At 42.9% G+C, this 26008-nt stretch overlaps 1 protein-coding gene across 3 annotated transcripts in view; it reads right to left on the minus strand.

The window, feature by feature from the left end:
- Adamts3 (ADAM metallopeptidase with thrombospondin type 1 motif 3) overlaps positions 1-17097 on the minus strand; it is a 207834-nt gene extending 190737 nt beyond the window's left edge. For 2 of the 3 annotated variants that reach the window (XM_040747374.1, XM_040747373.1), the window contains exons 1-2: positions 16454-17096; positions 15340-15367 (exon numbers count right to left, since the gene is read on the minus strand). In XM_040747374.1, the coding sequence (XP_040603308.1) occupies positions 15340-15367; positions 16454-16522 (97 nt within the window). In that variant the 5' untranslated portion in view covers positions 16523-17096. Of the gene's footprint in view, positions 1-15339; positions 15368-16453 lie in introns of all 3 variants that reach the window. The other variant, XM_040747375.1, reaches the window with a different exon arrangement.
- Between the last annotated feature and the right edge of the window lie 8911 nt (positions 17098-26008).

A 26008-nucleotide genomic window follows, 5' to 3' on the forward strand; every position in this document is an offset into this window, starting at 1 on the left:
TACTGATTTTCCCTACAAACTGCCCCTCCTTTTTTCTAGTCACTTCGAAGTACTCATTACCTCACAAAGAAATACTGCCAAGCGAATAGATGGAACAAGAAAAAAATCATCCTGAGTGAGATAACCCAGACCCAGAAAGACAAACATGGCATGTATTCATTTATAAGTGGATATTGGGCATAAAGCAAAGGATAACTAGGCTACAAATCACGACCCAAGAGAAGCTAGGTAAAAAGAGGGACCCCAAGAAGGAGATGCATGGAAATTCGCAGGAAGGAGAAATAGTTAAGATTTCCCGGGTAAACTGGGAATAGGGGCAGAAGTGAGGAGATGGGAATGAAAAAATGAGGGATTGAGAAGGCCAGGTTGTGGGAGAGAAGGAGAGGGGGAGCAATGAAGGAGATATCTTCTAGAGGGAGCTGTTATAGACTTAGGGAGAAACCTGGTATTAAAGGAATTCCCAGGAATCCACAAGGATGACCCCAGCTAAGAATAGCAATAGCAGAGAGTGTGCCTGAATGGGCCTTCCCCTATAATCCTAGAACCTTCATCCAGTAACTGATGGAAGCAGATGCAGAGATCCACAGCCAAGCACTGGGTTGAGCTCCTGGACTTCAGTTGAAGAGAGGCAGGAGGGATCATAATAAGCAAGTGGGGGAGTGACGAGCACGATGGGGAAGGCCACAGAGAGAACTGTCCCAAGCTAGTGGGAGCACATGGACTCTGGACTGACAGCTGGGTAAACCTGCATGGGACTGAAGTAGGCCTTCTAAATGAGCGTGACAGTTGCGTGGCTTGATCTGTTTGTGGGGCTCCTGTAGTAGGACCAGGACTTATCCTGCGTACATGAACTGGCTTCTTTGGAGCCCATTTCCTGTGGTGGGATACCTTGCTCAGCCTTGATGCAGTGGGGAGGGGCTTGGTACTGCTTTAACTTGGCCAGACACTGTTGACTCCCCAAGGGAGGCCTCACCCCCTTTGATGAGCGGATGTGGAGTGGGATGAGGGAGAGTAGGGGGTGGGATGAGGGAGAGCAGGAAGGGGGAAGAAGCGGAGAGAGGGGGAACTGGGGTTAATATGCAAAATGAAAAAAACTAAAAAATGAAATACTACCATGTGCCAAGTCCAAATTCCCCACCTATAGTTTTCCTTAGTAAATATTATGCAAATTATACCAAAAATACTGTCCAAATCACTGTCAAGAGAACTACTGTAAAGGCCAGGTCTACAAGCTTCGACTGTACCATCCCTTAGTGATTTTAGTGACCTAAGACTTTTTGTTTTGTTTTGTTTTTTTCAAGACAGAGTTTCTCTGTGGCTTTGGAGGCTGTCCTGGAACTAGCTCTTTTAGACCAGGCTGGCCTCGAACTCAGAGATCGGGCCTACCTCTGCCTCTCGAGTGCTGGGACCACTACTGCCCAGCAACCTAAGACATTCTATGTCCCCTCTTATCCATGAAAATTGAGATAAAAGTATTTACTTCAAAGAGTTTGTCTTAGTTGGGGTTTCTATTGCTGTGAAGGGATACCATGACCATACCAATTCTTATAAAGAAAAACATTTAATTGGGGCTTGCTTACAGTTTCAGAAGTTTAGTCCACTATCTTTATGTCGAGTGGCATGCAGGCAGACATGGTGCTAGAGAAGGAGTTAAGAGTTCCACATCTTGATCTACAGACAGCAGCAGGAGACTATGTCCTATACTGAGGACAGCTTGACCTTAGGAGACCTCAAAGCCCACCCCCACAGTGATGTACTTCCTCCAAGAAGACCACACCTACTGCAACAAAGCCACACCTCCTGATAGTGCTACTCTTCCACACCACCAGAGTCATTATAAAAATGAAATGACCCAATCAATTCAAAGTGCTTACAATAATAGCTATTACTGAGTATGTACACATATAGTAGGAGAGGTCTCTACCCTGAGCACAACCCCCAGCATCACACAAACATGCAGACACAGTAATGAATTTTATCATGCTGTTCTTTCCAAATAGTTTCCTGTTATTTCTTTATAAAACTCCTAACATTGATATCTTATTCATGTTAACCAAATACTCTAATAAAACAAACTTGGAGACAAAGCAACTTAATTTAAATCAAAATATAAGTTGTGTTGAGGGAGATTTGTTTGTGTTGTTGCTCTGAGACCTTCAAAGGAGTGGTTCCTTGGTTGGGGGAGGGGGTCTACTTTCAGCTGGCCAGAGTGGACCACAGAGTTTCTGGCCAACTCTGAGGAGATAAATGGACACACAGTGGAATGCGGAGGGGCCAAAGGAGATGGGCAGCCCTTCCGAACTGGGAAGAGTAGAGAGTGAGGTCGCTGATCATTTTCTCCATTGCTCTGTGGATCTATCAGGTTTTACACTAATATCTGACTCCCTGCCATTTTTTAAAATTATTATTTTTTATTTAGGTTAGAAACAATCTTGTTTCACATGTCATCCCAGATCCCTCTCCCTCCCCTCCTCCCCCATCCTCCCCACCAGGTCCCCCAGCCCCCCACCCAATCTCCACTCTGATCCCCAGGGAGGGTGAGGCCCTCCATGGTAGGTCTCCAGTGACTGTTGTTTCATCCAGGGCAGGGCCTAGGCCCTCCCCCAAAAGTCCAGGCTGAGAGAGACTCCCATATTGTGGCATGGGCACTTAAAGTCCATTTGTATGTCAGGGATAAATACTACCCAAGGCCCTCACTGACACCCACATTCAGGGGGTCTGGGTCAGTCCCTTGCTTTCCACACAGCCATCAATCTGGGGTCCAAGAGCTTTAAAGTTGTACATTCAAGTCCCTCTGCAGTGTGGTCTCAGCATCCTCCCAAGTAGTCTCTATAAGCACAGCTGTGCTCCGCAGGCCTGGCTTACCCACCCTGATTTTACAGCCCGTTCTGCTGGACTACCAGGCAAAGGAGCTGACGAGGTGAATCCAGCTGAGCTCCCAACACTGGCTGCAAGCCCCATCCTTTCCAGGAAACAAGTGCATAAGGGACAGACTTCCTGGTCTAAGCTTCCACAGTTCTCACTATCAAGTCCTATGACACAAATCAAAGCCACCAGTGTAAGAGGTTTCTGGCTATGTGTGTGTGACTTATGATTTCCGAAATTTTAAGGCCTCTAGGGAAGAAGTGTAGGACAGTAGTAACTGGGTTGAATGTCCCTTCTCCAAGAGTGGGGAGGAAGGGAAAGTTGGGTCTTCTGGGGGCTGTGGTTTCTTGGGAGTGAGTGTCCCATGTGGGGCTGGTCAAGATACCTAGTCATTATAGCTCCTTTATACATTTAGCCACAGATGCCACAACAGGGAAAATGTGACAACTGTCCTTCAAGGTATGTTAGAGTGATGCTCTCATATCAGTGGTGCAGTGTAAATTCCCCATGGCCCAGGTGTGCTTATGTGTTCTAACCAACATCAAGGCTTTCCCAGGCGCAGGGCGTACGGGGACACTTGAGACTGATGCTTGTGTCCTTCTTCCCCGGAAGAGACCTGGGGGTAGTGCTTGGGCACTAAAGGTCAGAAAGGCCTACTTTGGGAGTGGGCGCTAGCCCGATGAGGGCTTTGGCATCTTGTAAGCAAATTGTGAAAATGAAGACTCACTGAGGGAAACCCGTACAATGGAGATGACTGCCAAGGCTCAAAGCAACGTGAAGGGCCAGCTCCACTTAGCACAACTGAACACATGAGAAACGGCTTACCAGTGTCATCAGGGGAAAGAAGTTCTCTGCATCCCCTAGCACCCCTTCCCTACGCTCCTATGCTAGTCTGGAATGCCTGCTGTGGCTAGAAGGACCCTACACCTTGACTGACAGAGGCCCTCAAACCCAGGCGAGCTGTAGCAATTCTTGCCCTATGATCCCACCAAGGAACCTGAGATTCTTTCCCAAGAACTGCTGAGCACAGCCCTTTGGAGGAGCAGCTCACGTAAGCAACTTCCTTGATCAGGTACAAATTCTCAGAAACACAGTGAGCTGGCCTGGAGAGCAAAATCTGAGACCAGCTGAAGAAGCAGCTCAAGCAACAACACCCCCAAATCCTGAGCCCAGGGAAAAGAACGAACTCTCATCGCCACTGACAGCGGCCAGCTGTTCTAGCAAACAGGCAAGCAGGGTGAAGGGTGGACATTAAAGTGGACACCAGATGCCGAAGGGCTTAGCAGGGCTATAAACACTTGTGGGGAAGGGAACACATTTTCTCTCCCAAGCAATAACCAGCAGACTGAACCTCTGAAGACAGCCAAGCGCCCTGCCCCTGTCTGTCTTCTCCATTCATTCCTCTAGGCTCTTATCACCACAAAACAGATTCTGCTCAGTGGGTCTTTTAGCCACACATCTATTTTCACAGTGCAAGCTTCTTCATGAAGCTATTTGAAAAATGAAAAGGCAGTGAGGGGTGGGGGCTTATTAAGGAATAAAGAACAGTGAACTTAGAGATTCTCCCTCTTTTTTTTTTGATCTGCCTTTTAATAAATATCTGTTGCGATTGCACAATGTTTATGTTCTACAAAGTCACTTAAGAGAGAGAACAGCACATTCTTCAGTGTGCTGGAACATTAAATCAGGTAAGAGAAAGAAATGTGGGCTTTGAGAAGAAGCCAAGTATTTTCTGGGCTACATCTTCAAATAGCCAAATAATAGAGGATAACAAGATGAGGGGGTAAGTTGGGGTTGTGGGGTTTTTTTTGTTTGTTTGTTTTGTTTTTTTTGTTTGTTTGTTTTGTGAGGAACAAATGCCAAAATGTTAACATTCCGAGCTTAACTCTTGAAGAAACACTCAACTGGCTGGCTATCACTATTGGAAACTGCAAACCTAAGAGCTACATCAGACATTACAAGTCAATATTCATCACATTAGTTACTACTTGGAGGAGGTTAGTAATTTAATTATTCATACTGGATCTACAATTTAAATCCATAAACATTAGGATTTGTTCCCAGGTGGTAAAGCCAGGGAAAGTAGGGCTAAAAAGTACAGAGAATCCTGAAAGGTCTTCGTGGAAGCGCTCTTTATGACAACTAAGTTTTCAAAATCTAAAACAAATTGGTTTACCAGTGGCAAAGCTATGAGTTTTCTATTTTTGATTTAATGGATTAGTGTAAATCTAGTGATAACCAGCCGGAATGCTCAAAGCCTACACTGCATCACGCTAGGTGCAAAGCTGGGTGCCAGTAGGGCCATTGCTTCTGGCAGCTCTGGGAGGGGACTGTTCCCTGCCTTCCTCAGCTTCGAGGCTTACGATCTCCTCATCTCCGGTTTGCAAAGCCACCCCAGACACAGTCCTCCGTATGCCCACCCTTTGCCTGCCTTCCTACTTACAAAGACTACCACCCGGATAACCTTGGATCATCTATTTTAAGGTCACTTGACTAGCAACCTGCTTTTACCTACCAACTATCTCCTCCTTTACTAGCGGCACAGATTCCAAGGATTCAGATGCAGGTGTTTTAGAAGGGTGGGAGCTAACCCACATACCACAGGCACCATTTCAAGGTTAAGCTTATGACTTGGTTAAGTCTCTATCGGGCAAATGTACTGAAATCATCTAGACAGAGATGTCTCTTTTGTGAAATAAAATGTGGAATGGCCACCTAGAAGTGCTGATGACAAATTTTCCCACAACTTGGGGTTACCAGGCTAATCCTAGTAGAACAAAAGAAAGACAACACAGAGGCAGAGACAGAAGAAAGGGCCAGCACAGGGGAGGAGACTGCCAGAAGTGGAGCTGGGGACAGGTAACGGCAGAGTCTGAATAATAGCTTTAGCTATAGCTGAGTTTGATTACCTTATCGATCTATTTTTCGTGTGTGTGTTTGCTTTTTAACCTATGAGCACCGAATTCCTATCACTTATATTTAAAAAGGCGGGGGTCTGCTCTATAAATTTTCCATGAAACGGAGACAAAGAAATTCCAATAAATGAAGTGGAAAAAAAATCAAAGAACTGAGCCAGGTGAGGTCCTCCATCCTAGTCAAGAAAATTTCAAATCTGATAGGCTCAGAATCCCCAAATTTGCTGAGAACAGACATGACACTTAAAAGTTCTGCAACCTTACTGGGCGGTGGTGGTGCACGTCTTTAATCCCAGCACTCAGGAGGCAGAGGCAGGCGGATCTCTGTGAGTTCGAGGCTGGGCTGGACCGACAGCCTCCAAAACAATACAGAGAAACCCTGTCTCGTAAAAACCAAAAAAAAAAAAAAAAAAGTTCTGCAACCTTGCAACCATTCAGACTTGGGGGGTTTGGGCTAGGGATACTCAGCAAGGCACGTCTACACAAATAGCCTAGAACCCCTAAACTCAAATCCAAACACTATGGCCCCAGGCATTTCAGATAAGAAAGACTCATGCTGTACCACAAATCCAGCTATGAGTAATCTAGATGGAAGAACTTTTTGTCTTGTGCCTTACTCAACTCCCTGAGCTGCTGTATTTCAGTGACTTAAGCAAGCCCTGCATTGAGAAATCAGCATGAAGGTAGTATGTGAAAATAAAAAGCTCAAAGAGGGTATGGTATGCTACGTGACTGGACGCTTTACAAGGCATGGCACAGCAAGTTGATGTACCTGAAAATTCATGTTGGGCAATAGACCTAAAATGTAGGAAACAGAACGAAATACCCATCTTTAAGTAAATGGGAGGGATTTTACTACATGGTATCAAAATGCAAAGCACTTTGAAATGTCATATTTTGCATACTAATAACTTTTAAAAATGCTTTTCTAAGTACAAATCTAAGACATTCTAATACTAACAGCTGTTGGTCTGATTTGCTTACCATGGGGCAGCATTTTAGGAATCTACATAAAAGTATCACACCTCTAGGAAGTAAGAAGTAGCATGATATGCCGAAATTGTCCACAGGAAAGTGACATTGGAAGGTGTCAGTTCAGCCTGTTCCCTGATCACTTGATAATGTAAAGATATAGGACACCAATTAAGTCCTCAGGACAGACTTTGCATGTAAAAGAGAGGATTTTACATGTAAAAGAACTCCAAATTGCATCACTAATTATTTCAGTTACTGCTTTGTTTACGGACATGTATTCACAATATGTCTCAATATGAATTCACTCAATATGAATAAAAACGTTAAGACATAGAAATAGTGCCTGAGTTGGGACCTCATATTTTTAATTCTATTTGACCTACAAGTTCCCCAAAAGATATTTCTGTTTCACAGTCAAATCAAGATATATTGTTTCAAGCTGCTTGCAATCTGTCTGAAGTCCACACAGATTCATCATGCTGAATTTGTGGCAGTCATTTTTATAAACAAGAGAATGGCATTTTACCACAAAATCTGTCTTAGGGATTATAGTTAGTCATCAAACTCATGCACAGTTACTTGAGAAATTAAGATGAATCAATTACATGTGGGATCAGAGAGTCCTTGTGCTAGGAAACTCCCCACGCATTGCTATCCGTTTTAAAGATTTAAGTCTTGAATTTTATTTTGTCTCTGCTCTCTCTCCAGTCTATGTGCCTTCCCAAAGTACTTAATAAAATTACAAAACCATACTTATATAACTTCTCATATTTGAGTATTTGCAATAACAAACACGACAAATAATCTTGTATCTTTCAGACTCTTAAATATTTTAAATGTATTTTAATATTGAAACAAAGCCAAAATTAATTTTAACTAAGTTTTTAATAGCCAATTTATTCCTAAGTTGCAAGGAGTTTATTCCATACTTTTTTTTCCCAAAAGCCATTTGTCAAAGTATATGATGTGCATCTGCTTAGAAACCAACTTCTGGGGCTTTCTTCTTTAAGGAGTCACTTGAAACGCACGTAATGACCTGTATATAACACCAGGTGGCAAATTTCAAATATTATGGGAAAGCAGATACCATGAGAAAAATAATTATCAAGTAATGGACAATTAGCACAATAGAATTTGGCATCTTTTGCAAGAAGTTTGTAATGATTTGGAAAACAAAAGCAAATGTGCCAAACCAGTTTTTCTTCATACAAAAACATATTATATCACACCAGCAATTCCAACCAGATTGCACATCAACTATACTTCATGTATACAGGCTGATCATTCCTTAGCCAAAATGTTTAGGGCCGTGATGTTTATTCTTTCAGGTTTTAGAACATGTGCGTACACTTTACCAGTTGAGCTTCCTAATCCAAAATTCTAAACTCCGAAAGGCTGCAATTAAAAGAACAGTGAGTAAAAAAATTGCTAACCTGTCAGTTCCTTGGGCTTTGACTATCAGAGTTTCAGAGAACACAGTAAAGGAGACAGCCACAGTACATACATGTAACACATCTCTAATCGGAATACAAGAATGACAGCTTGCCACAGAGGCACCAGTGTAGTTTAGGAAGAAAAGTTAAACTGTATTCCATCACAGGATTGCTGAGGAGAGGCTCCACTGCTAACTGCAATCCTCTTGCAGAAAGAATGAACTCCGTAGAAGTCACCCCTGTAGACATTCCAAGTGATATAACCAGATTCTTCATCCTGAAACCACTCATAATTTTACCAGGCCATTTGGAACTATCCCTAATGGATTTCCAAGGCAGTCGGAGTTTTGGCCTCTCACAAGCAAAGAATGTTTGAAGTCCGTCATCCTGAGGCAGGGGTGACCTTGAGGGTTTTCTTAACATTTCTAAGCACTACAGCATGATTTTAGACAGCAACAAGGGAACAGCAAAAGCATGGGCAGGAAAATTGTCAGTTCAACAGGAACAGCAATCTTCAGTTACAAGGGAGAGCAGGCAAATGGGACAATAATCCCAAACCAACTATACGAAAGGTATGCAAAACGATTGGACCAAGGTTCTCATTCTTTGTGGTATAAAAGTAGTCACATGATGCCTTGCTAACATTGAAGGATTAACTGATAGCCACTGTCATAGTCACTGTTGCTGTAGGGACTCCCTAAACCTGAAGACAGGCCCAGAACAAAAGCATTTAAGGAAATCCAGAACATAGATATTGATGTAATGATGCCCTGCTTGCTACATATAGTCACTGAGTAATAAACCTCTGTTGACCGCCAGGTACCCAGCGTGGCTTTATTTACTAAGACACGGTCATCTTCAAGCCAGAGTCTTAGCTTTCATGCTGTACTCAGTGATAGTATTTCTTTACTCGATGTCAACTATCAGGTAAGTGACTCCCACTCAACTCTGAAAACTATGCATAGAGATAGAGATAGAGACAGAGATAGAGATACAGCCCAGGGATGACAAAGAATTTCTTAGGAAACTAGATGTCTGAGTGGACAAAGATACACTTCTTCCTAAAGAATGAAATGCAATGGGTTTTGCAACTGAAGACTAGAAATAGAGCAGAGAAAAATAAGCATTCCTCAGTTCCAACAAGGGTTGCTGAAGAAAGACAGCTTCATGCAATATCATGAGTCTTCCTCAAATGATACCCAGAGAATAGCAAAGTGATGGTTTCAAAACAAAGAGACTGAGGGTTCTTTTTCAGATTTTCCAAATTCTACAGAACTATAATTGTTTCGTGTGTCACGGAGCAAGCCTCCTAACCCAATTAAGCCAGCCAGCCAGCCAGATGCCCACAATTACTCCCTTGCATCCCACCAAGACCATGTGCTGAGTCAGACAAGAAAGAAGTTCCCCAACAGGCAGCAGAAACATGCCAGTCAGCTAATGAAACATGCTTGACCATACATACATACACCAAATACACTTCAACATGTATAGGTTGGGGTAAAGGTAGGTAGTTTCTCCCTACTTGACAAAGAAGCCCCAAATGAGATCACAGTTCAAAATTTATTTCCCTAGAATTAGTCATACTTCCCCACATGCCAAGAATGTATTTTTCTCACTGGCTAAGGGAGGACTTATATACCCTATAAGATTATATAGGTAAGAAACCCAATGTATTCTAACCTGCCATTTACTCCACTATAAACTGCCTTCTCTCTACCTAAATAAAATCCGTCTCCTACTCTAGTGGGTTAAGACATGCCTTGCAGATTTTTTTGATTGACATTCTAGGCCATGTAATACAGAATAATATGATGTGATGTGATTTCAATCATAAAAAGAGGAAGTGCTGGTTAAAAATAATCTAACCTTGTTAGAAATCGGGAGTGAGATTACCTCTAATGAGGGATTAGCACCAGGAAGTTGACGGGACGGGCACAAGGGTGCTAGGAATATTCTGCTTACTGATCCATGTACACTAGTACACACCATAGAAGAAGCAGTAAGCTGTCCCCTGAATACGCACTGTCCTACAAGCATATGAAACTTTAATTCCTCTCAAATCTGTCTCCTCCACAGCTTGTGGTTTATTGCTAAATTATGTTTATCTCTTCCTGAAACATATTCAGAAACCATTCAGAGCTATGGAATTTCTCTAGCCAATTTATAATGCAATGGCTATAAATAATAAATACATAAATGTTACAGGCTGGATTAGTCATTCCTAATGTATCATCAATCAAACAGTATCTCCAGGTGTTGCCTATAATCACCTTTCAAATGAATGGCTATTGAAAGAGACAGTTAAAGGCATAGAAGTGCATCTTACTGAAGCTATAAGTCCCTTTTCAAATGGAAACGGCAAAGAAGAATTCATTACTATGAATAAGATTTTCTGAAGCTGAGTATTTTAAAACTTCACGGAGTCAGCTCATTGACTATAAATGATTGTCATGTTTCATTAGTACAAGACTCGGGGGTCAAAATCTCTCGTGTTGTTTTTGTTTTCATTAAACTTGAGTATGGTAAATAAAATGACAATAGCAAAGAGGAATCCCATAGAACAGGTGTAGGGAGACAAGTGCTATAAATCTCCAGAAATACAACCTAAGAGCACCAAGAGTGTCCCTGCCAGGCTGCTGACTCATCACCTTCAAGCTAAAACTTACCCACACCTGCACTGCTTTCTTTTCTGCAGAAAAGACTACAAAAGTAGAAAGGAATTGACGACAACAAACGGTCTGGACCAAAGCCAACCCCAGGCCTCTTGCACAAGAGCATCCTTATTAATGATAGTCAATGCTATAGGAACACAATATATTTATTTACCAGAGAGAGAGAGAGAGAGAGAGAGAGAGAGAGAGAGAGAGAGAGAGAGAGAGAGAGAGAGAGAGAGAGAGAGAGAGAGAGAGAGAGAGAGAGAGAGAGAGAGAGAGAGAGAGAGAGAGTCGCACAAACCAGGAGTTAGAAGCATAGCTGGCTTCCAGGAGAAACGGGAGGTTCCTTTTCCTTTCACTTCCTTTTATATCTACCTGTGTCAGTTTACATGTCCCCGCCCTCATGGGCGGATAGCTTTGTGGGGTTCACTCCTACACATCCTGAGTCTCAAAACTGCATCAGAGCAATGCATGTTATTATGTGACTAAAATGTGTTGGAAGAATGAATGGACCGTCTTAAAACTCCTTTTTAACTACATATTGAAATGCCAGAGTGTCCAATGAAATAAATAATTAAAATGAAGACTGTTCTTTTTCCTACTTGGGGGCTTGGGTTTTTTGTTGTTGTTGTTTTATTTTTTGTTTCTTTAAAAAGATAGACAGATGGCTGAGTGCAATAAATCACCGCAAAACTAAGGCTGCTTCTTAGGCAGTTTGCAGTGCATTCTCAGTCGCCATCCTCCCTTCTGTGCTACTCTCTCTTGCAACTTAAACTCTAACCCTGGGGAGGAAACTCACAACACTAAGCCCCAAGCAAGAGTTGCATACGTGCTTGCATGTATTCATGCTGCACCTATACATGATTCACAGCTCCATGGTGTTACAAAAGTGAAGTGCACTGAGGAGGAACTATACAACTTTGAATTTTGATCCTTCTCAAAACAGCACTAACAGAACTACCATGCTCACACCTGAGGCTGCCATGCTCACACCTGACGCTGCAACATCTACACCCCGCCGGTACCTCCATCCACCATCAGCAATTTACACCAATACTCAACAGCCACACTTCTAGCCAGGCTTCTCCACTCCCTAAGTTGGGTGTATTAAATGCATTTTCTGACTTACAATATTTCCAATTCATAACGGACCTACGAAACGTAATCGCATCCTAAGTCAGAGGACATTTGTACACAGCTCTGGGCCTGGATCTTGGCTTCACTCATTGGTTAACAAGCGTGGACCTCCCTGTGCACTGCAGCAGGCAGTTGGAGCAAAGCTTCCTTGTTCCTTAATAGACACACCAAGCCCATCCTGAGACTGTGAGAATCAAGCCATATAATGCATATCAAGCAATTAACAAGACACACAGTAGTTGGTAAGTCATAGGTTACTTGTAACCAAGTTTGCAGCAGAAAGGATAACTTTTAAAAGCAAAATGACTTTACAGCCTGGTATGACAGCAGATACCTTTAATCCCAACACTTGGATCAGAAGTTCAAGGATATTCTTGCCTACCTAGTGAGTTCCAAGTCAACCCTGAACTATATGAAACCCGGTCTCAACAAACAGAATTCACTATGTCACTTCAAAAATACAAAATTCACAGTCTGCCAAAACTAATACTATCTTTTAAAGTAATTTAATTAAAATGTGTTATCACATAGGTTATATTAAAGGGGAAGACCAGTTCAGGCACCTTCTCCACTGTTCTTGGCTGGGGTCATCCTTGTGGATTCCTGAGAATTTCTCTAGCACCAGGTTTCTCCCTAATGCCACAATGGCTCTCTCTATCAAAATATATCTTTCATTGCTCTCCTGCTCCATCCCTCCCCCAACTGGGTTTTCTTGATCTTTCAGGTCTCTATCCCCTCCCTTCTACTCCCCCTCCCAGTTTACCCAGGAGATCTTAACTATTTTCCCTTCCTGGGGCCTTCCATTGTGTCCCTGTTATGATGCCCCAACTTTACCTAGCTCCTCTGGGGTTGTGGATTGTAGCCTGGTTACTCTTTGCTTTACATCTAATATTCCCTTATGAGTGAAGACTACAGACTGCTAAACTCAGAACTAAGTCACATAATTTATATCAAATTTTGTCAAAGTATCAATAGACAAAAATTTTAGTAGCAGGGAGAATTAGAGTGAGGCCCAAGTTACCGTTTGTATCAAGCCTTTTTCATGGGATCTTTGTAGAGAATACCAGCATAGGGAAGAAAGATGTTTTATAAATCAACATGTCTGTCCTGGCACTCTATTTACCTCAGATTTCATTTGGTTTTTGTGGGTACATATACTTAGTATCATCTTTAAAATGGATTGACTTTCCTGAAATGATATATGTCTTAATCATTACTCTCTAAAATCTTTTATTTTGAAGAAAATTAATGATGGGTCATAGGTGACTTACAGTACTTTAATATTGCATGAAAGGTGTCTTAGTTAGGATTTCTATTGTTGTGAAGAGACACCATAACCTTGGCCACTTTTATGTTATAAATGAACATTACTCTTCCACTTCCATCAGCTACTGGATAAAGGCTCTAGAATGGCATATTAGGTAGTCATCAATCACATTATAGGGGAAGAGTATTTAAGGTAACCTCTCCTTAGATTCTTAGTTGGGGGTCATTCTTGTAGATCTCTGGACATTTCCTAGTGCTAGATTTCTCTTTAAACCTATAATGACTCTGTCTATTAAGATATCTCTTTTCTTGCTTCACCCATAGCTAAGCACTGAGCTGAACCTCCGGAGTCCAGTTGTAGAGAGGAAGGAGTTATGAGCAAAGGGGTCAAGACCAGGCTGAGGAAACCCAGAGACAGGTGATCTGAACAAGGGGGAGCTCATGGTCCCCAGACTGACATCTGGGAGACCAGCATAGGACTGAACCAGGTCCCCTGAATGTGGCTGTCAGTTAGGAGGCCTGGTATTGGGTCTCTGGTAGTGGAACAGTATGTATCCCTAGGGTACAAATGCACTTTGGGAGCCCATTCCCCATAAAGGGATACTCTCTCTTATTCTGGAAACACAAGGGGATGGCCTAGGTCCTGTCCCAAATGATGTGACAGACTTTGATGATCCCCCATGGCAGGCCTCATCCTCCCTGGGGAACAGAAGGAGGATGGGATGGTGTTTGATAGGGGGTATAGGAGGATGGGAGGGAGAGGGAACTGGGATTGATATGTATAATAATACTATTTCAAATTTAAATTTAAAAATCTAGTAAGGAAAAAATGTGTTATCAAAAATGGTGGTTTGAATAAGACTGTCCCCTGTAGGTTCATATACTTGAATACTCTGCCCCTAGTTGGTGGAAATTTTTGGGAAGAGTTAGGAGAAAGGCTCTGTTGGAGGAGGTGTGTCACTAGGGGTGGGTTTTGGTTTCAAAAGACTCATGTCATTTCCAGATAGTCTTTTTCTCCCTTGTGGCTGTGATGTGAGCTCTCGGTTACTGCTCAAGCATCATGCCTATCTGCCTGCTGCCAGGGCTATGTCATCTGGCTATGATGATATTGGGCCTCTAACCCTCTGAAAATATAAGCCCCAAAGTTACCTTGATCATGGTGTCTAGTCACAGCAATAGAAGTAACTAAAACAGTGGTCAAGAGCACTGGGTACTCTGAAAAAGTACCCTACTTCAATTCACAGTACCCACATGGTGGCTGACAACCATCTGTAACTCCAGTTCCGGGGGATCTGATGCCCTCTTCTGCCCGCCCTGGGTACTGCACGAATGAGAGCCAACATAGGCAGTAGGCAAACACCCCGTTCACATAGAATAATTTTTAATATGTGTTTTATAGGGTGTTGATTGTATCCTGGCTTTCCAATGTGAGGATTCAAAACAGTATTATGAACGACTTCAAGAAATGATTGTTTGGGGGTAATCTATTACAAATTATACACTTGTAATTTTAGTCTCCTCACTGGTAAAAAGGGAGTAATTAATAGCCCCCACAGCAGCAGGTATTACTTGAGTATTTCTTAATTTTATTTGCAAAAGGCCTTAATACTATCATATACTTGAAGACAATTATTTTATGAAATAACTTTTATGAAATAAAAGAAGTCCCCCAAGAGTGTAGACAAAACAGACAAAGCTAAGAGAAAAAAAGTGAATTCTCTAGATCATTTCCCCTTTCTCCCTGGCATTCCTACAACTGTTTCTCTATGTTACACAAGTTGATGGTCTGACTTAAAGGATCTCTTGTGTTCCATTCCCGCTAAAACCCTCCCAGTGCAAACCAGTGGCTCTCACCAAATCAGTAATAAAGTAATGCTTGGGAAGTCGAACTACTAGAGAGGATATTGACACCACTATAATTTAGCCTGGGGAAAATAGGACCCTCCCAAGGGAAGCAGACAAGTAGAAATGATCCCAGACTAGGAATTATTTTACCCACTAATTAGAAAAGTTTCAGGAACAATTCTTCTGCTCAGCTTACTTTGTTCCTTGCTCTCAGCTAGGGTAAGGGTGACATCTGAGGAGGAGGCTTACCTATTTGCACCATTTCTTCAGTACCAGCCTAGAAGGGGGGAGGGGGTAAGAAAAAGAAACAGTTACTGGTTTCATCTTATCGCCTTTTATTTCTACCATCAGTACTTTTCGGGGAGCTGGTTAATCAGGAGACGGAGCGACTGGAAATTGCTGCCTGAAGGCTGAACCTTAGTTCCTAGAAGGTTCCTGTGACAGGAGCATGAGCCAATTCAATGACTGTTTGAGAAAGGGACTTGTTGGCCGGCTTTAATTTTAGTATCTGTGAAGCCAGTAAAATAAATAGTGACCCTCAATGGCCTTTTCGGAAAACTCCAATACTAGGTCACCAGACCAGAGAGGCTACAAAAACTCACAGAGAAATCATGCCCTGAGAGCCGCACCGGTTCAGCGATGACTTGATTTACTACAAAAGGCTCGCCAGCCTGAGCCTCTTTCAAAGACTCTTCTGAAGGAAGCATCAGCTTCACCTGGAGTCTCCACGGGTTGGGGGCAGGGCCGAAAGGCACCAGAGCTGCACTCAATTTAGCTTTAAAAAGAGGAGGAGTTGTGGGAGGGGGAGGGGAAGAGGCGGCAGCCGCCTCCAGCTTAGGCTGCCCGCGGAAAAGGCGAGGGCAGGAAACGTCCCCGGCCCTCCCCAACTGTCAAACTGCAGCCCAGCCGCGGTCCTCCCAGGACACGTGTCTGCTGGGTAGCTCCGGGTCTTGCCTGGGAACTTCGTGAAAGCCCTTGTCCCTGGCTACCCGCAGAAACCGGAGTCAGGAGAAGGGAGATCCTCTGGGCTCTGGAATCCGCGATCCGCAACCCTAACTTCACCCAGAGTGCCCGGAGCGCCCTCGCAAAAGGGGACAGCCTGATGGCCCCACTAGGATGCGACCTGGCTGCAGTCTGGTCGCCGCGGACTAGGGGAGCCCCAGGTGTGATGAGCCCGGGCTCCCGGGAGAGGGTTGTCCCAACCTCCCGTGCAATTAGCCCCCAGCCCCCCACGCGCCTCGGAACACAGAAGATGCCCCCAGAAGGGTGGCAAGAGGAGGAGGGGAGAGTGAAGGGGACGGAGGGGAGGAACTCTGTCGGGAAAAGGTTGGGTTTGAGTTTTTTATTATTATTTTCCACTTACTTGTCCATCAGCTGACGTCCTAACCTCTACCAGAGAGGCTGCTATCAACCAAAGTGACAGGAACACCATCACGAGTCGAGTGCACTTCGCAACTACTGGGCAAAGCAGCTACCCCAGCGCAAACCACCCCAAAATAAGTTTCCTTTAAAAAGCGCAAAGAAAATGGAAGAAGGGGAAGGGGGGTTGCAGAGCTTTAAAACAAAAATTATCTTGGGCTTTGCTCAATGAAAAGGCAATGTGAGCTGTGCGCCTGGCCCCGTGCCCTGTCGGTCCTTTCCACTTCACCTTCTCACCCTGTCCTCCCAAGCCGACTGTGCGGGAGCCAGAAGGTGCTGCGAGCCGGGCAGAAGCTGACCCAAGCGGGGGAAGGGACCGGGGCGTCCCACTCTCTGCCCCGGGGCTGCTTTTGCGAGAATCTCGGAGCACCGTGGGCCGCCGAGGCTAAGCACGGAGACTGCTCGGGTCCCGGGAGCGCGGCGGCCGGGGAAAGTGGGAACCGGAGCCCAGCGAGCGGGAGAAAGAGGCAGCGCGAGCCCTGGTGTCTCCGCCGTACACGCAGTGGGGGCGGGAGGACGAGGGGAGGAGGCGGCCGCCTAGGAGGAGGGAGGAGTGGGCCGCTCGCCCGCTCCGGTTGCTCGCGGCCCGGGCCGTCTGCTCTCTGCCCGCGACCCGCCGGGCGCTAATAAGGCGGCGGAGCCACCCCCCTCCCCCAGGCGGCCCCTCCCGCTGCACGCCCACGTCACGCGGGGCCCGCGCCCCCCGGCGTAGGGTCAGGACTCGAACCCGCCCGGGACTTCGAAAGCGCCGCCTGGACCCCGCATCCCCCAGGTCTCCGTGATGGGACGAGGGCGGGGAGGGTCCAGGCGCGCCTCCCATCCCGATGGCGGAGGGGGGGGGAGGGTCCGGGGGACCAGACCTGGGCTGGAGGAAATCACCTCCTCCAGCCTCCCCTATCCCCCCCTCCTCCCACCCCGCCAGGCAGGGGAAAGTCTCCCGACAGAAGCCCAAGGACATGGGGGATTTTTCCCCTCCAGACACTCATCCCCTCCCACGCTTGGATGGGCTTGTGGGGCGGGAGGACTCTCCCCGCAAAGCTCTTGTTTATGCTTTATTCGTTTATATTAGTTTTCAAAGATACCGCGTTCCCTTTCTTGACTCAGCCGGATGTTTCCGTTTATCACTAGAGTACACAGGCCTCGGGGTCTCTTGCTTATACCCAGATTAAGTTATCTAGTGACTTCTGCGGTTTGCAGCTTTCTGGGAGGAAAGGACAGTGACCCGAGAGTTGCTGGAATCTCAGACCTGCCTCGCTGGGGTAGACCAGGGTGGCCATGGGGAGCGGGGGCGGGGGGGGAGAAGAGCGACGGAGAAGGTTTCCCTGTCCTGAAGGACCACCCTCACCCAAGATTAGAACAAAGAGTAAGAAGGTTCACGTTGAGGTGGAATTTCCAAGACTTCACCTGGAAATACAGAAGTGGAGTCAAGTCCTGAAGAGGTGATCCTGCCAAAATGCGGCTAATTTTTGCTATGCGCCTTCATAAATTGTTTATTCCTAGAGAGCTAAAGGAAATGCTGTCCTCCAGCTTACACATCACACTGTGCTCAGCGCTGTGTTGGCTTTGTCTTGTCAAAATCATAAAAGGAAAACATTTGGGAAGTGGCCTCATCTAGTTGTATTAGGTTAATGAGTTAATTATTGCTTAGAAGTAGGATTAGACCCTCTCAGGACCTCTAAATTGACTTTCCCCTTTCAACTCCAGCCTGCAGCATTGTTGTGGGCTGTCCTTGAGTTCTAGAGGGGAACACCTGAAGTTTGCACCAGGTTGTCCTATCCATGAAATGCCAATAAGCCTCAAGGTTGCATACATTAAACATGTGGTCCTTATATACAGGCAAAGAAAAGAAAAGGGGATTACAAGCAGACCTGGGCTCTAGAACTGTCCCCTGTCCCAACAGCCTTCTAACTGGCAAGTCCTGGAACTCCATTTTGGTTTCTCTCCTCTGAGGTATTTCCACTCTAAGACTCCCTGATCTTAAGTGATGACAAACGATGTGTTATCCATGCGGCTACAGTGGTATTATTGTGTCAGTTCACAACATTCAAACAGTTGTCACTGAACCACTATTTTGCACAACAACGAACAATTCAGGGAACTGACCATTGTGTGTGTGTGTGTGTGTGTGTGTGTGTGTGTGTGTGTGTGTGTGTGTGTGTGGCTTACATTGTCATTTAAAATTCCATTAATTGGTTTTTCGACTCTTCTGCATACAGCAACTCTGGTGTTTTCTTTCTGCTCGTTTTTCTTTAAGTTCTGATTGAGACTCCCTGAATTTCACAACCTCCTGAGTCATGACCCTCACTCTGACAAACGCTGATTTAAGTGCATGCCATAAGGTCTTTATTTATCTGATTCTAATGTGAGCTCTCGTTAACATTCTCCCAACACAATCCAAGGCAGACCTTCACAGACTAGTTTTTTTTTTTTTCTACTGGGGGAAGTCTATCAGCCAACTGAAGTTTGTGAAATAGGCATAGAAAGAAAATGAAATGAGTTTCTTTATTTCCCACTTCCTAGAGACATCATGAAAGTCACATGGTTTTACCGTAAACTGTCTCGCATGTCATTTAGAATGTGGTAAGGGTGTATGGACAGATAGTTTCCCAGAGTTAGTGAATTCCTGTCACGAACTGACCCCTCTGGCCTGCCTGGAATTAATCCCCTCCACTTCATATGTCTCCGTAGTAGCTATAACATTGATCCTGTCCAAGCAGCCAAGGGCATTGTATACAGGAGAGCATACATTTATACCTCAAAATAACTAAGCATTTTAAGTATGCTTTCTTTCGAAGTATGTTTCTTGTTTATAAATAATTTCAGCAGTAATCCTATGTTTCACCAATATCTAGCACAGTTTCCATCCCATGGGGGATGCAGGGAACTTTACTCACCCTGAACATGTACAAGCAGAAGGATACCATATTTACCCTGACTAATATGAAGCTGTATTTTGGTTCTTGAGATTTCTGACACCTGGTCTTAATTTCCATCCCCTCTGATGGTTACTTTTTAATTACCAATCTGATGCAATCTAAAGTCATCAGGGAAGAGGGATCATTTTGATATGGTTGGCCTGAGGGCATGTCTGTTGAGGTAGGTTCTTTTCCTTGTATTGACACGTGAAGACACCGCCCACTGTGGGTGGCACCATTCCCTGGGGTTGGATCCTGGACTGTGTAAGGGTGAGCAAGGTTAAATCCAGTAACGAATGTGCTCTTAACTATGGATGTGATTTGGCTTGTTGTTTTTAAGTTCCTGCCCTCTTTTCTTTCCTGCTGGGGGGGGGGGAATGTAACCTGAATGTGGGAACTAAAATAAGCCCTTTCTCGTCTGTGTTTCTTTTTGTCAGGGTATTTTATCACAACAACAGAAATGAAACTAGATGTCCCTTTTATATTTTAAATTGTGAGATGTACAGGTGTACCACAGTCTCCTTTATCTCAGGTTTTGATTCTCAAGATTTCAACCCCAACTTGAAAATACTAAACAGAAATTCCAGAAATGATTTATAAGTTTTAAGCAATTGCTCTATTACTAGATATTATGTTTCCCATTATGCCTAATTTATATTTCCTATAATACAAAATTTATAATTCATGATTTCTTTAGTTTTTTTTCTTCTTGCTATGTCCTTTTCTCACACTTGTAATATATCTCACTATTGCCAATCGATAATTGTTGGAGGCCTCATATTTTTGGACAAATAAATTTGTGAAGTACATACTCATGGTTGTTCAAAAGACAGTTCAGCACAACTGGCTAGGCTTGTGTCTGTGTTTTCCTCCAGATTCCAAGGTACATTGGGTACTGATATCTGCCTAATTCATTTTCTATCACCAATTTCCAACAATTTCTATTATGAGACACTTCTTCCTCCTCAAGAGCTCTCTATTCTAGGTCCTGAGTCTATAGCAGTATTAGAGTAGGTATATGTGGCTTGTTGCTCCTGGACAGTGAAAGCTGGGTTTACCTGCTATCTTCACCCTGCCTCCTGGGTGCTCATAGATTATGGGGCTTGAAGCATGAGAACACAGAGATGATAGCAATTCCCCAACACAGCAGGAGTTATCCATCCTAAGTCTGTTTCTTCTGTCTAATAAAAGACTGAGTTTTCACTCATGGGTCAGTGCACACTATGTATACATTACTTGTAATATATATGTATTTTTAACCAAGGCATTACCGGCATTGGTTAGCAGTTAGGAGGTTGAACTGTCTTACTCAGAAACCAACTCCTGGTACATAGCCCACAGGAATGGAATATTTGCTGAATGAAGCAGTGAGTGGCTATTTACTGTTTCTACTAAATAGAGTAAAATAAGTAGTGTGTTTTCTCCAAGACAAATGATTAAGTTATTTCCAATTTACTTCTCTTCTCACACACGTTTTCAGAAGTCTCCTTGAAAACTCCACAAACCAAAACCCAGGAAAATTTATGAACACAACGATCCCACCCATCTCCTGCTGGCAACTAAGCAACACTGTCCTGAAGTCTTTCCTTAGAGGAAATCCAGTATCTTGCAAGGATAAATTTGAGTGTCTGGGATTTCTTAATCATTTGCTTTTAGAAAATGATTCCACAATGGAACACATCCAGAGAGAAGGTCATTCCTTGTGTTCCTTGACTTTTCTTCTTCTCCCTGAGTAGAATTATTTCTTACACCAAATGAGTCCCCCCTCCCTTAACACGGTTTCCTATAACAATTAACATCACTAGCTGTTCATATCTGTATAGCCGTTATGGGAAAAGGTATTACTTCCTTTGTTTTCAAAGTCTTCCTCTATTTCTTTAAGCCTTCTAAATGTTTTCCTTTTCCTTGGAAATTCTAAGTGGTAATGGAAGATCATAGTCTTCCTAGGACCCTGATTTAAAAAGAAACAAAGAAGCAATCAAAATACTAAAATCCTTCAAATATTCTTTTAAGGGTCACAACCTAATTGCCATAAACTATGTTAATGGAAAGGTATTTAAAATTATTGTCAAATTGCTTGTGTTGATGCCCTTTTTTCTTGATAGTTCAAGGAACCCAATGGATGAGAATTCTGAAGAATGCAGATGTGTATTTAGAACTATTAATTAGTAGCCATATTCTCCTGAGGAGGAAGGGATTCAAAGTCAGAGACATGGCATTGTACATCCCACATAGATAATTCCACAAATATATGATAAATAATTATGTCACTCACCAGCTCCAAATAACTAACTATATACAAACCCATAAAATTCTCAAATCAATATTGTAAAGCATTTGGAGGTATCTCAAAAGCCCAAACCCGTGAAATTATCAGTCTTTAGTTAGAAACTACAGAAGAAATCACAATTTTCAGTTGGATTCAAGAAACTTAATTAAAAAGTGAAAAAAAATCTCTTAGTATGTATTGCTCCTAAGTATTCCCTCATAGGTAAGTGTGAGTATGTACAAGTCAGAAATGTAATCAACTGCCCCAGACATATAACTAAAGTCAAAACAAGATGGCATGGTTTGGGAGGACTTGTTAAAATTACATGTCATATAGCCCTTTTCTGTAAGAGCTGTTTCTGTTTAACAAAGCCAGTTCTGTAATGGAATTTCCTATGGATTTCTGAGACTAGAATAAAGACAAGGTTGTCAGGGGCAGACAAGGAGTCTTCTGGGTACAGCTGTGCAGTAAAGCAGTTCTGCTGCTTGAGACATGACATGAAGCATCATAACATCACCCACTATAATCACACTAGAGTTCATATTTTGCTGCCTTTCCAAAGCCTTATTTACCCAATGTCTTGAAAACTTTTTCCCTAAAATTCAGAAGAGTTTCATTCATTTTTTTTGCTATTGTTGCTGATGTTTTCAGTTTATTTGTTGAGGGAAACAATACATATGTCTCACTAAGTTATTGAAAGTCATCCCCAAACTTATTTCATATAAGAGCAGTCCTGCAGTTCTCAAGATAATATAAACATTCATTCAGATAGCAATTGACTTTTCCCAGAAATAGGAGTAGTGAGCATAGAGAGGACAGACAACACAAAACAATCCACTAAAGAAAAAACGAAATCAGTTATGAAATCAACAATCTCTGGTAGACTGTCTCTGCTGAGAAAAACAAGACCTACAGTAACATCTAGCATGCCAGAAAGAACAAACCCAAAACAAATCAAACCCTGAACCCTGATCTTTGGGTGTTTTAATCTGTGTAGATCCTCAACCAGATGACAACAGATGCAATTAAGCTGGCAAGCATTGCTTGTCTTCAGTTGTTTTATGGCAAAGGGTCACATAAAAGTGAGGGGGGAATAAGGGTTCTAAGATCCAATTCTGTTATGGCCACACTAAACAAAGGATTTGAGCGCTACCACTATTCTGGCAAGCTGCATGGTAAGTACCTGGTAGGAAATGTTCAAAAGGGAACGTGTAGAGCTATTTAGTTTCATTATGCTTTACAGACATTTCAGAACAAAACTATTACCATTGGTATAGCAGCACAGAACCAAGGCTCAAGCAACAAGATGGTGCTTTTTAACATATTTTTTGGAAAATGTGTAACAAATAACTTATTCTATGGCTAAAGTCATTTCTGTCAAGAACTCACATCATTTACAGCGTAAGGAAGTAATACTGACCTATAAACTTCAGTTAATCCTCACATTGATGCCTTGGTCACCCAAAAGGAGTTCCAGCGTTTGAACTAGGGGCCTGCTTTGTGATACTCATGCCCTGAAAACACACGTCACCATTTACTATGTGGTTTTCTTCCCAACAGTAGAAGGAATGCTAGGTGTACATAAACAGTCGACCTTTGGGGGTGGGGGTGGGGTTCAAACACCCAAGGAGTTCCCAGACATTCAGATCCCACGAGCTACTGTGGAAGAAAGGTTGGCATCTCTTTTTAAACAGCTTTAAGGACAAGTCAGTCTAAACAGAGCCTTAAGCAATGGCCATACTCCCCTGCTGTTTTATCCTAATACATGCAGATTTGGGTGTGGTGAGTTTAGGGGTTAATTTCAAGTTCATAGCCAACATTGGTATCTGTGTTCTTGAGAAAACCCTGAGTGGCAAAACCAGAGAATGTACTATTCACAGATAATTGCAGAAAATAGGAACCACCTGACATTTTTAAGAGTCAAGCATGAACTACTTAGAATAACAGCTAATGTTTTTCCCGATTTCTTACTAAAAACCCATGATATATGATCAACATAAAATTCAGAACTGTGAAGAAATGAGTCTGGGAAAGTGGTTCTGACATTATTTAGGAAACTACTCTTTTTTTTTTGAGTCACTGAGCTGTGTACTTTTTTTACACAGTGAACACTTAAGTCAGTTTATAATCTGTTAATTTATAATGTTTAAAAACACATCACAGTCTACAATCTACCATCCCTTCAAGAATGTTTGTTGCTCACAATACTAAGCATCAGGTTCCTGAAGGTGCTGCATTTATGAACCACTTAGGTAGTGAGGGACACTGGATCCAGACACTGCTCTACAGTTTTCTGTCCAGTCCATTAATGGTCCACCCAGACTGAGTTTAAGTTCAAGGAACTGACTGAGGTTATTTTTAAAACAAAAGGAACATTTCATTGGTGCTTTTATTGTAAAAAAAAATCACAAGAGTCTCTGTAGACTCCATATTGTGAGGAACTTAGGTTAATTATAAAATCATTTTGTTGATATACATAAGGATATAATTCTTATGGAATTAAGATATTCTAGCCTATGTTTCCAGACCCCATAGACTGAGTGTATGCTCCAGTTGGCTGCTTTTAGATAATCATCTAATAAGAACTCTTTAAATCTTAGGTTGTATGTATAAATATATCCCATAAATCTCTCTGATTACACTAGAATAAGGAGTTTGTTTCATCCTCTATGAGAATAAAAATGTTATTAAAAGTCAGATAGGCATAACCTTTATCAAAACTGAATTCTATAGAAGACCCAACCCCCTTTGCTGCAGCAGGTAGTCATTTAAGATTTCATGTTATATTTGTAAGGTTGTTCCTCCCATGCCTGATCCAAGTTGCTTCAGAATGGCAGAAAAAGAAATGTCCCTTTGTATGGTGTGTCCTTATTCCTCTGTTTCCCAGAGACTCAGGGTGAGAAAGCAAGTGACTTTGACGAAGAGGTCAATGCTATTATCTGTGTTCTTTTGGAAAGAGGAGGTCCATTGGGACAGTCAGGCACTGGAGCAAAGGGCCACAGCCCATGTACCTGTGCTTCACAACGATCCAGAATAGGTTACACACAGAGTGTCTCCATGGTGACCCATGGTTTCCAAGCCTAAGAAAGCTACCCTCAGGCTTTTAGTGAGTGGGAAATTTTAGGGAGACAGGACAAGTAACTGAGGTGAATGTCTTATAGCCCCAGACCTGGGCACTAAAGATACTTTAGAATTAAATAAAGCAAAGAAGAATAACACTGGATGGCCATCCTGCTGTGGAATAATCCTTTTGTACACTGTGAAGATGTGTCACTGTGATTTGTTTGATAAAGGAGCTGACTGGTCAATAGCTGAACTGGATAAGGTTAGGCAGGAGAACCAGACTAGGAGAATGCTGGGAGGAAGAAGGGTGGAGTCTGGGGTCACCAGCCAGACTCAGAGGGAGCAGGAAATGAGCATGCCATGATAATAAAGGTACTACCATGTGACAGAGCATAAATAATGATTATGGGTTAGCTTAAAATGTAAGTAAGGGCTAGTTAGTAATAAGCCTGAGCTATGGTTGGACATTTGTAATTAATATTGAGTCTCCCTATTGGTTATTTGGAAATTGGCAGGCGGGACAGAAACTTCTGCCTACACCAACCTAATTGTATGCTTGTAAAATCATGAATGATAAATTTGAATATGTTCAATCAAAGCATAATATTGGTCCAGGCCCATAGTGTCCATCTTTATTTATCACTACAATGGGAGAGCTAAATTGAGACTTATAGCCTTTAAAAATTATTTCTTGAGAAAAATCAAACCTCTATCATGGATGGAGAATCCAGATGTATTTTGTCTCATGGTGAGTGTAATCACAAACTGTCACTTGCTTGGCACAAAGGGACTGTAAGACTTCAGACTGGCTAAGAGAATGGCGCCTTCTGGTTGGGTTTGGATTGACTTCCTTGTGTTGTTCTTCAAGCTAGTCTGATTGCTTATGTGAATCACAGAATCTGTTTCTTTCTAATTTCAAAGATACCAGTTGCCTTGTCTATCTGACACTGCTTCAGTGACATATATTATCATTTGCAACCTTAAATGTTCACAGCTACCTCTAAGAAAATCATAATAAAGTCCATTAATATGTGCAACTAATATACATGCATAGGGAAGGAGAAGAGAAGATAAAGATAACTGTCAAATGAATTTTCTAGTATTCTAGAAGTCGTTTTACTGATACTGTTGTTCCTATCCTTCTCCTTTCTCCCCCTTCTTTCTTCCTCCTCTCTCTTTCTCCTCCCCCTCCTCATCCTCTGTGATTTTCTAAGAAAAAAGTGTAATTACTTTAACTCTGCTGCACACTTAC

The sequence above is a fragment of the Mesocricetus auratus genome, unplaced genomic scaffold, assembly GCF_017639785.1.
Source record: "Mesocricetus auratus isolate SY011 unplaced genomic scaffold, BCM_Maur_2.0 Super-Scaffold_100006, whole genome shotgun sequence".
Classification (NCBI taxonomy): Eukaryota; Metazoa; Chordata; class Mammalia; order Rodentia; family Cricetidae; genus Mesocricetus; species Mesocricetus auratus.